Genomic DNA, 11,631 nt, shown 5'->3' with positions numbered 1-11,631 from the left:
AGCCGATAATAACAAGTCCTATAAGCTCATTTCAAATACCAAGGAAATCCAACAATCACAAACAAATACAACTTATGTAATCCGTTACGGCGCACAATCTGATCCCACTATATCATCATCTGTCAACATCATAATCCGTCCTTATTCCACCATTTCAATTCATTACCTTTCAATTTCAGTTGCGGCGTACAACCCGCTCCCCAAACAATTTCAATCAACAATAGCAATTCAACAACCAAAATTTAAAGAAATTTCTACATCACGATAGTAAATGTACGAAGCAATGAAGAATCACGTAATAATCCAAGAATCTCTAACAATTCAAATGTCTCAACTTTACCAACTCATCGATATGTACCAACTAACAACTCGTACAAGTAAAACTACGTCATAGAAGGAAACAAATTCTACAAAATTATAAGATAAGTAAGACATATGACAATTTAAATATGCAAGTAAGGCAAATAGAGACAACTAGCAAATAAGCATAGAATTATAGAAGGGATGGACAATTTAATACAAGGATAACTAAGTGACAAGAAACAATTATGGCATGGAAGTCAAATAAGCATGTAGCAATTAAGGCATGTAACAAAATATACTATGAAGTAATGAAAGCATGGGAGCAAGTAACCTAACGGCGCATATACGCTGTTTCACACGTGACTCACATAAATTGTAGTTCAAGAGTTCCTCATTCCCTCAATTAAGGTTAGACATAACACTTACCTCACTCCGCAACTCAAGCAATCAATCAACCACGACCTTGCCTTTTGAACAAGCCTCCAAACCAACCAAAATCTAGCAAATTATGGACCAAATAATTTAAAATAAGCTTTAGAAACTACCCACGAATGAAAGAGGTTCAATTTTGATTATTTTTAAAAAAATCAACAAAAGTCAACCCCGGGCTCGCTTGGTCAAAATTGAGATTCGGACCAAAATCCGATTACACATTCACTCCCGAGCCCGGTTATGTAATTTGTTTCGAAATTCGACCTCAATTCGAGGTCTAAATCCCAATTTTACAAAAATCTCTAATTTTACCCAAATCTCTAATTTCTACCATGGAAATCCTAAATTTGAAGTTTAAATCTCATGAAATGTAATGGGTAATTGAAAAGAAATGGATTAAAGTCACTTACCAATGAATTTGCAAAACAAGTCTCTTGAAAAATCGCCTCTAAAGTAGGGTTGAGAAATTGTGAGAAATGAACTAAGTCCCATTTTCTCCCCTTTTACCCAGCTACGGATGCCGAAATTGCGAACATCGCAAATGCGAGACAAGGGTCTTAAATGCGAACCCGGTAAAAAAAGAGCAGAAGTCGCAAATGCGATATTTGGATCGCAAATGCGAACTCCGGAATAAGACACGGACTGGGCACGCAATTAAAAAAATCTAAATTGAGCTAATCGAGGTCTCGGAACACGAAAATAGAGGCTAAATCTCAAAATGACCTATCGGGTCAACACACCAAATTTACCTCGACCATCAACAAACTTTTAAAAATTACCCCTCAGTTCGTCAGGTGACCTAGAATCTCCCAAATCAATTTTAATTAAGTCACTTATTCTTCTTCTTGGTCCACTATTTTTGAATAGTTGGCATTTACCTTCTTTCTTAATTGAAAAAAAATGAGAGAAAGAAATATTAAATTAATACAATGGTTAGTAAACAAAATATAGTAAATTGAAGAATCTAAATTAGGTAGCTTGTCTAATTTCCAAAAGTATTTACAACATCTCAACTTTAATGAATTCGTTGCATCAAAGATATGGAGACTTTGCAAGTATTTGTGATAGAAGTTAAAGTTTTTTGGAGGCTTTACATTGTCGAATTCAACTTTGCTTCAATCAAATGCCTACGCATTGTGCACTCTTAAGTTAGTCGATCGAACTCTATACTAACCAAACAATAACAATATATAAACATACATGATGAGCAGCTGCATATAATACATAATAAATAGACCAACTGGATTATATGGTGTGTATATGATTGAAAAATAAATAAAATTTTAAACCAATTCCAAACCCATTATCAATATTTGCGCCCCTACCGTTATACTTTTGTTCAAAAATACCCTTAATTTGGACGGAATACCACACCATTTTAAATACCCGATTCACTTAAGATCCGCCCCTAATTAGACCCATTACCTCAGAATCTCTTTCGTGTTCTCTTTTTTAATTGGAAAAAAGAGACTGAAACACATAAAAAATTACTTCAGCAAATGGTTCACCGAATTACCACCATGTCTATTTCATTCTTCTCATTGCCATTAACTTCAACAGTGTTGTCAATGACCAATTTGAGCAAAAGATCAAGAAATCAGAGGAATCCATTTCGCCTTCTTCAAATTTTCTTGTAACCATAACAATGGTGTTTCTAAGTTTCTTCAACAACTTGGTGGTATGATTACTTTATAAACTCAAATCAGCAACAACAAATAATTTTTACCCATAATTTTAATTTTGCTTTCAGATATGGGTTTCGAAAATTCAAGCTCCAAAGCTTCTTCAATGGTGGTTTAGCTCCTGTGTGCAAATCTCACCTCCAAATTCGCTGATCAAAGTTATAGCTTCTGAAGTGATGCATTGAGCTCTTTAACTATTTCTCACATTAAAGTTAAGAAAAATCAAGATTTACAGCTAATGTATAACGAATTTAATTATGGGAATAACACTATTTTTCTTCCTCCCCCTTCCGCCAGGCAGTCGCCAGTCGAAGTTGCTTAGGAACCGAAGCTTCGAAAATGGTTTTCGGAGCCCCGAAAAATAGGATGGTGTTGTAGTGATAGTGAAGTGGTGGTGATAGCAGCGTAATAGACGAACTCCAGTGGAAAAAGCCATGAGATTAGATTGTGAAAATTGATTTTGAGGGTTATGTGTGTGTAATTTTATGCCATAGAAGCCGAAGAAGCTCATCTATGGTGGGGAGAAGCGGAGCTAGGGGGAGAGATGAAATAAGGGTTAAATTCGTTTAGGATTTTTTAAGTGGGGCAATTTGGGTCGGATAATTGGTAATTTTTAAGTGGATCGGGTATTTAAAAATTGGGGTGGGTCTTTTTGTTCCAAACCTGACACGTGACATTCCGTCCAAATTAAGTATATTATTGAACTAAAGTATAACAGTAGGGGCACAAATATACTGATAGTGAAACGGAGGATAAATTTAAATAATTTTTTATAGTAAAAGGATATATTTGACCATTTACCGTTAAAAATATCCATGAATAATTTGTATAGCATAATACCTTCAGCATTCACATCAATAGTAATTCTGAAAATAGTGGAACAAGAAGAATAACAAGTGATTTAAATAAAAAGAAATTGGGAGCTTTTGGATTACCTAATAGATCAAGGGGTAATTTTTAAAAGTTTACTGATGGTATGAGTAAATTTGGCTGGATAATATAACGGTAGGAGTAAATTTGGCCGGATAATAAAATGGAGGTTAAATGTAGGCAATATCCGAAAGTAGAGGGGATATATTTGGCCATTTTCCCTACATATAAACCAACTTCAAACGTTTCTAATTAAAGTTTGAACTCGACTCTACGGTTATCATTTCAGAAAGATATAAGGACAAACAAAAGATTTAATATGCGTCCTCGATTTTAAAATGGGAATGGCTTGTATAGGTTCTTTTTTAACCAAAGCAATGTATTGCTTGATAAGATATCTTTAGATTCTGACTTATAAGGACTAGAAAATAGATAAAAATCAAGGTCCTACTAATTAGGAACGATGTTCGCTTTATTCCTTTCAAACTCCAGATCCATATAAAATGCAGTTCAGTCTTTGAATCTTTGTGTAGGCGAGGCGTGCATAGGTATTAGGTTTCCATCTTTTAGAGAATATGACTTTGTGTAGGGTTTCCTATTCTTGTGAAATCTCTTTTCTTTCATAATCAATTGTAACATCTCATATTTCTTTTGTGATATATCATGTCCCATCCGCCTGTAAAGGTATCAAGGAAAACTTTATTTATTTATTTATTCATGGAACAATATTGGTTGATTTGGTAATATACTATCTGAAATTGAATAATGTTGTCGTTCGTTGAACTTTTGGTTTTACCCGACAGAAAACAAATTGTTTTTGCCCTTGTCCCATATGGCCATATCGGAGTTTAATCTGAGGGAGTGAGGGTAATATCAAATAAAAGTTGAGGGATAATTTTGACTTATTTTTTTGGATGCGTGGAGTCTATCTATTTCACAATAGAAATATATCAAGGAAAACTTTATATCATGTCCCATTCGCCTGTCAAGATATCAAGGAAAACTTTATTTATTTAATCATGGAACAATATTGGTTAGATTTGCTCATATGATATCTTTATCTATCATATCTTATAATACTTCTCCAAGACATACACATACCCCATCTTGCACTACTTCCCATCCACTGCCCTTTTGTCAGTAAAAGGGGTCAGTTTTTAGATTTGCTGTTTCTTCCTTTTTCCTTTTAAAAAAAAAAATTGAGTTGCATTGCCATTTCTGAATTTTCACAGGAAATACAAACGAGACTGTTTCTTGGTGAAATAGGATAATTATTTTCAGGATGATAGGAAACTGGTAAAAAAGAAAAAGAAATGGCCCATGCAGGTCTCGAACCTGCTACCTTCGCGTTATTAGCACGACGCTCTATGGGCCAGATGATTTGGCAATGATAAAAATCGTTTATATAACGAAAACGTAAAACACTGATATTTATAAAGAGTCAAAGTCGTGTGAAAGCGAAGCTTTCAAGAAAACGGAAGCCATGAAAAGTAATGAGTCTCGTTCAAGCTCTTCTTGTGCAGCTTGTAAGTTCTTGAAGAGAAGGTGCACTTCCAATTGCCAATTTGCACCATATTTCCGGTCGGACGAGCCCAAGAAATTCGCCAACGTTCACAAGGTGTTTGGAGCTAGCAACGTGATCAAGATCCTGAATGAAGTGCCACAGGACCAGCGAGAAGACACTGTCAACTCTCTGGTTTACGAGGCTGAGGTGAGGCTCAGGGATCCCGTTTACGGTTGCATTGGAGCCATAGCGTCTTTGCAGCGAAAAATGGTGGAGCTGCAACATGATCTGATGGTTACTAGAGCTCATCTTGCTTACTATGAAGCTAAGCCTAGGCCTAGCACTTCTTGTTCATTCTTGGATTATGATCCCCTCAATGTCAATGTGCCTTCTGTTTTCGTGGACACCTCGCTGTCTGGTGGATTCTTGGATAACTTCAGCCAGAATTCCTTCGGCATGGACCACAGTGGATCCACGAATGAATTTGGCCAATTCCCATTTCCATGATCACTTCATCTCGCTCTCTTTTAACAGATTATGGGTTGTTTACGCATTTCCTGGTATATATAAGAGGAAGAGCGGCTCGTTAAAGGTAAATATATTCGTTTTTGTACATGTTATGATCATTTGCCTAGCAAATCAAAGACTAATTTGGTCGTTTGCTTTTCTGATAAACTGCTATAGCCACATAATCATTTATGCACGGGTGTTAAATGTGCTCCAACGAATAACGCACAAATTTCAAAAACCACAAGCGCTTTGAGCCTATTCCCATTCTCCGGAAAGAAAACCAAACTCAACAAAATCACAAGAATTTATTTTGAGCTTCACTAGTTATACTGATATGATTGATACAGGAAAGTATGAAAGAATTCATTTTTGAAGAAATTGAACATGTTTCCTAAAGACCATCAAAAAAATAGCATAACCTAGATTAATTTGAGAATGGAGCATGTAAACAATTTTTCAGCAACTAGCATGGCATTGCAGTTGCCCACAAGGCACGATGCCCAAGCTCTCAGCATGAAACACTGGCACGAACAAATTCTGACATTGAATTCAAATTTGCAAAGTACATCATACATCAACATTGATTTCTTATCATGATTTATACAAACTCTGTAAATAAACTATGTTATTACGATAATCTAGTAACATCTAATATACTGCAATGACGGAAAATTAATAAAGTAGTACTTATATTCGATCACTGAAGCTCCACAAAAATTAAATCCAAATCCACAAGTATCCAGCAGCTTTTGAGAGGTACAGTACTAGTTAGCTGCTGGTACAAAGGATCCACAGTTCTTTTATTGGGGTGCCTGAAACTCCGTCCCAGCTTGTTAGTCTACATTAATGCTACATTATCCAGTAATGTACCCACCATGTGATAGAATCCTGTCAAGCTTCAGTGCTCTGCCCAGCACTGCCCCAGTAACAATACAACAGGAGCCTGGAGCTGGCTTACACCATCAGTCCTTTTTCTCAAAGATGAAAACCAACAACAACCCGCTGGAATTTCACAAGTGGGATCTGAGGAGGGTAGTATGTACGCAGACCTTACCCCTACCGTAGGAAGGTAGAGACGTTGTTTCTTATAGACTCCCAGCTCAAGAAAGATGAAAAGAAATAGTAAAAACAAGCAAAAATATAAACAAAGAGCGATATTAACAACAAACACAGCCACAAAATGGATGGAAGGAAACAGCAGCAACAAACAATAACAGCAGCAAAATACTAAGAAACCGAAGCGAAGATGATAGGAAAACAGATGGAAATACTAGCAATCTAAGACAAGAAATACGCTCGGTACGGAATAGAAATACCATCCTAAAACCAGACTAACCTAAAACCATCGGTACAGAATAGAAATACGCTTGATTACCTACTAACCTTCTATCCTGATTCTCGACCTCCACACCCTCTTATCAAGGGACATGTCCTCGGTAAGATGAAGCCGGACCAAGTCCTACCTGATCGCCTCCCCCCAATACTTCTTAGGTCTCTCTCTACCTCTACTCCTACCCACCAAAGCCAACCGCTCGCACCTCCTCACTGGGGCATCTGAGCTTCTCTCCTCACATACCTGAACCATCTCAGTCTTGCTTTCCGCATGTTGTCTTCCACCGGAGCCACGCCCACCTTCCTCCGGACATCTCCATTCCTTATCTTATCCAACCCGGTATGCTCACACATCCATCTCAACATCCTCATTTCTGTTACTTTCATTTTCTGAATATAGGAATTCTTGACTGGCCAACATTCTGCCCCATACAACATAGTCGGTCTAACCACCACTCTGTAGAACTTATCTTTAAGTTTCGGTGGCACATTCTTATCACACAAGACGCTGGATGCTAGCCTCCATTTCATCTACCCCGCTCTGATACGATGTGTGGCGACTCATCAATCTCTCCCTTCCCTTGGGTTACAAACCCAAAATACTTGTAACTTCCTCTTTTGTGGGGATGATTTGTGAATCAAGCCGCCATGTCCGCTTCCTCCCTCACGCGCTGAACTTGCACTCCAACTATTCTGTCTTACTCCTGCTCAACTTGAAACCTTTAGACTCTAGGGTCTGTCTCTAAACCTCCAAATTTTTTGCCAGCATACAATGACCTGCTTGATGGAGCAAATAAGGGAAACCTCAAGACAAATATTTCATACACCGTCAAAATATTTACTTCAATAAATGACAAGTTACTGCACAAACATTTACAAGCAACTACGTGAATTAAACTTCAATCAGCAGTGAACTTCACCGTCTGTCATTCAAGATGCAACAGCTGCTCATAAGTACAACTTTCTAAAAAATAAGCAAATAAACTCCAAGTGTATAGCAACATTTTTTCTTTTTCAAAATGGAAAGTATATAGCAATACTAACATCATTAGCTGCAAATCATTAGGTAAATAAGAAAACTTGAAGACCTAATTACCTAAAAATGCAACCAAAGTGAGCAGAGGGATACAATTGCAGCCGGGCTTACATCATCAATTCTTTTTCTCAGAGATGAAACCATGTTGTCAATTCTTTGCCAGCATGCAATGACCTGCTGATGGAACAAATAAGGGAAGTCCAAGTACGTGCATTAATCATTCATCAGAGATAAGCCTTAAGGTGATTCTGTCATACACCCGATAACAACAACAACAACAAACCAGTAGAATCCCACTAGTGGGGCTCATACAATGACCTGGATGCAACTGCTGACATCAACTACAGCTTTTTAGAAAATAAGCTAAAAACTTAAGTGTATAGCAACATGAACATCATTCAGAAGTGCATACTTATTCAACTGCCAATCATGTAAGTAAGAAAAGTTGAAGATTTTATTATCAATCCAAAAATAAGTGGATGTGAAAAAGAGCATATAGAGAAATACTTCATACTATGTCCCATGTGCAAGCGAGGAGGGAGAATCCTATGCTAAAAAAGTGGTGCAAAATACAATTGCACTATTTTTTCCAAGTTAAAATTGCTCAAAGTTTTGCATATGAGTGGGGAAAAAACCATGGAAATTGATATGCACGAAATGATACTACAGAGGACACGATTCTGTATTACAAAATCCAGCAATTATTTAGTCTTGCTAAAACCGCTACTACAAGCATGGAGCCACAAGCTCTGGTTCTGTGACTTCTTTGACTGTAAATAAAAGTATGTTTTACTGAGATCAGACTAAAGAAGTAATGGGAGACTCATATGGACATGAACATATGAGTACATTTTTTCCTTTCAAATGATGTACATTTTTTTTTTTTTTTTGAAAAGGAATTATGTATATCTATTTTAGTAACAAATAAAGCAGTTAGACATTCCACACTGATCTCACTGTGGGTTTGTCAGAGACTTCACTCACTATAACCTCTTATTAAAACTCATACCTTATACCAGTTATTGTACCCAGCAACCAAACACAAATACTAGTTTTCTGGATACTGTTTCCAAACCATACAAGCGATCAGACATTGAAGCCACAACCCAATCAAATCTCCACTTTGCTCAAACCAGTGTGACTCAGACTAGCAAAATTCTCCAAATTCAGTAAAAGCCTTTCCCGTAGCAAAGAACTACTAGTCCAGCATATACTAATAAGTAGAAGTGCCATCTCCAACAGCAGTAAAGAGGTTAAGTAGGCTGTTAGACAGGATCAGCTACTCTTAATAAATTTGAACTGCATGGTAGAAGCAGCATTTCGAGGATACATTTAACAATCTCTGTTCACATGAAAACCCAGACAAGAGTGGGTTGCTCTAGTGGTGAGCACCCTCCACTTCCAACCAAGAGGTTGTGAGTTCGAGTCATCCCAAGAGTAAGGTGGGGAGTTCTTGGAGGGAGGGAGCTGAGGGTCTATCGGAAACAGCCTCTCTACCCCAGGGTAGGGGTAAGGTCTGTGTACACACTACCCTCCCCAGACCCCACTAGTGGCATTATACTGGGTTGTTGTTGTTGTTCACATGAAAGCCCGAATGTAACTTCTAAAATAATATCTCTTAGATCATGTGTATCCAGTATTTGAGCTTCAATTGCTTCAGATTTGCCATAGTTACATGCTCAATGCAAAAGCATGAGGAACAAAGTGATTACTGTACATAAATATCAACACTGAGCTAAATTTAGTAGGTGGGCATGCCCTCAAGGTACAAGTAGTTGAATGACCATCTAGAAATAAAGGCATCTCAGAGATGCTTAATATATAAACAATCAAAAGAGAATTTAAATGGTAACCAGAAATTATCTTTATCAGTTCCAAGAATAGAAAGTTGTTTTTTTGGAACTTTAAAGAACACAAAATTGATAGCTCGAAAAGTTCAAAACTATTGAAATTGGATGGTGCCAAAGAGGAAAATTTAGGCCAAGTCACAAATGGTTGCAGTATTCATGGGGAGAACCTTTTTTTTATACCCGTGGTGTCCGGGTAAGCTTGCGCGCACCTCCACTAATTCCACGTGATACCTGCCACCTCCCACTAGCATCAGGTACCAGTTAATTCTACCCACCAAGGCTTGAACAGATGGGAAGAAATCACCTAGTATTTTTTGCCTCCGCTGGGATTTGAACCTGAGACCTCATGGTTCTCACCCACTTCATTGACCACTAGGCCACGCCCTTGGGAGCTTCATGAGAATAATTTATCAGCGGAGTAAATATTTAGCAATAGGAGGGAACCTACAAAATGGCCAGCAGTATTTTCAACTGAAGTGAATTTAGTAGGATCAAGTCAATAAATAAATCATTTAATCAACCACACATCGATCCCAAAATAGTCGGATCTTCTAATTCAATTAGCTCAGCGTGCATGGATTTCAAAGAATTATAGGTCTTTCTACATAACTTCCCTCCATGTGAATTAAGGTCTGTTTCGTCCTTGAGCACTTCAATTATCATGGGGGCAAACCTACGAATTGGTGCATAGGTCTATGTAGGAGATGATCAAAATATCCAGAGGGACCTCTAACTTTACCCTCTACGTGCCATATTCTAATTTGGTCATCCTCTAAGACCACATATCCATCTTAGTATCTACATCTCCTTTATTTTCAGTCGGTCTTAACATCCGGCCCAGCATTCACTCACAGATATCTCATTATTTTGATGAAGCATTCAAAGGTCTCTCATTTCAACCATCTAATTTCAATTAGTAAAATTTAGCGAGTAAAATGCCTACAAGCTGGTCAAAATACAACTGATCAAGCTGAATCACATATTCCTAGCATCAGCTTTGAGGGCCATGCCAGATCTTCAGTTTTGCTTTCCAGGGAAACATGTACTACCTACGGAGACTTACAAGTATGAACAATTTTGTAGACTAAGTATCTCCAGAAACTTCTAACATACTGAAAACTTAGAAGACTGCCAAAGTTCCAGCCTTAAATTGATAATTTGTTCAGCTTTTTTTACCACCTTGTACTTCAGTGGACTCATGGGGGAAAAAACCCAAACTAATGCAAGGACGAATCAACCCTATAGAAATCAGATATCACATTGAATTAACAACAAAGAATATAAAACCCTAAACTTGCCTGCTAGTCAGCCAACTTGTCCGATCGACAGTTTCTGGAATAATGTGGAGTACATAGACTGGGATGTATGACAATCTTTTAGCACAGACATAAGGCATTATACATGGCCAATAACCGATATCTAGCATTTTTTTACTGCAAACTTTAAAGGGCTTAAGAAACACCAGAAGGGGATAATTTCATAAGGAAACCTCATCACACTTCCAATGATGTCTAAAGGGCATCTGATGCTTTTTCTTCACATATGATAAATTGATCATGTTGACATTGAAAGATAAAAGACAGGTTGGTTCAATACCATTGCTGCAGAGTAAAATGGATATAACTAACTTGTGAGGGCACGAGTTTAAGTTGGCTTACCGGTAAGAGCAGGGTGTGTGGATGGACGTTTCCATCTTTCAACGTATGATAGATCATCCAAAACATCCTTTGAGTAGATACTGCCCTTTACCAACTCTATTAGCTGCTGCTGCTGCTGCTTCAAGTTCTCAAGACATTCTCACTGATCTTCTCATTTATCTTCTTAATCGAACTAGCCAGAGCAATCCGTGTACGCCATTTTATGCTTTTAGCATTCCCTTGAGGTACTTTTTTTATAAACAGTATAGGTCCTTGAAGAAAACATGAAGGAAAAGATATATTATTGTTTAACACCAACCATGTTCTTCATGGATCAATTGATTAATTTTATCTCCTTAATCATCTGGATGTGTTTGTAGCCACATTGATCTTTAAAACTTGAAAGCAACATGGTCCGTTCCCCTAAAACTTGAACAAATCAATCCAGCATTAGAATCTGGATGAAAAGGGTAAC

General features: G+C 37.5%; 1 protein-coding gene across 1 annotated transcript; it reads left to right on the top strand.

The window, feature by feature from the left end:
* The first annotated feature begins 4,389 nt into the window (after positions 1-4,389).
* LOC107828543 (LOB domain-containing protein 21-like) lies at positions 4,390-5,659 on the top strand. The gene has a single exon (XM_016655873.2). The coding sequence runs from the start codon at positions 4,771-4,773 to the stop codon at positions 5,296-5,298; it is 528 nt and encodes a 175-aa protein (XP_016511359.2). The 5' UTR covers positions 4,390-4,770; the 3' UTR covers positions 5,299-5,659.
* Positions 5,660-11,631: the final 5,972 nt, after the last annotated feature.

The sequence above is a fragment of the Nicotiana tabacum genome, chromosome 13 (genome assembly GCF_000715075.1).
Source record: "Nicotiana tabacum cultivar K326 chromosome 13, ASM71507v2, whole genome shotgun sequence".
Lineage (NCBI taxonomy): Eukaryota > Viridiplantae > Streptophyta > Magnoliopsida > Solanales > Solanaceae > Nicotiana > Nicotiana tabacum.
Note: the sequence above shows the minus strand (reverse complement) of the source record. Positions and strands in the feature narration are given on the sequence as shown.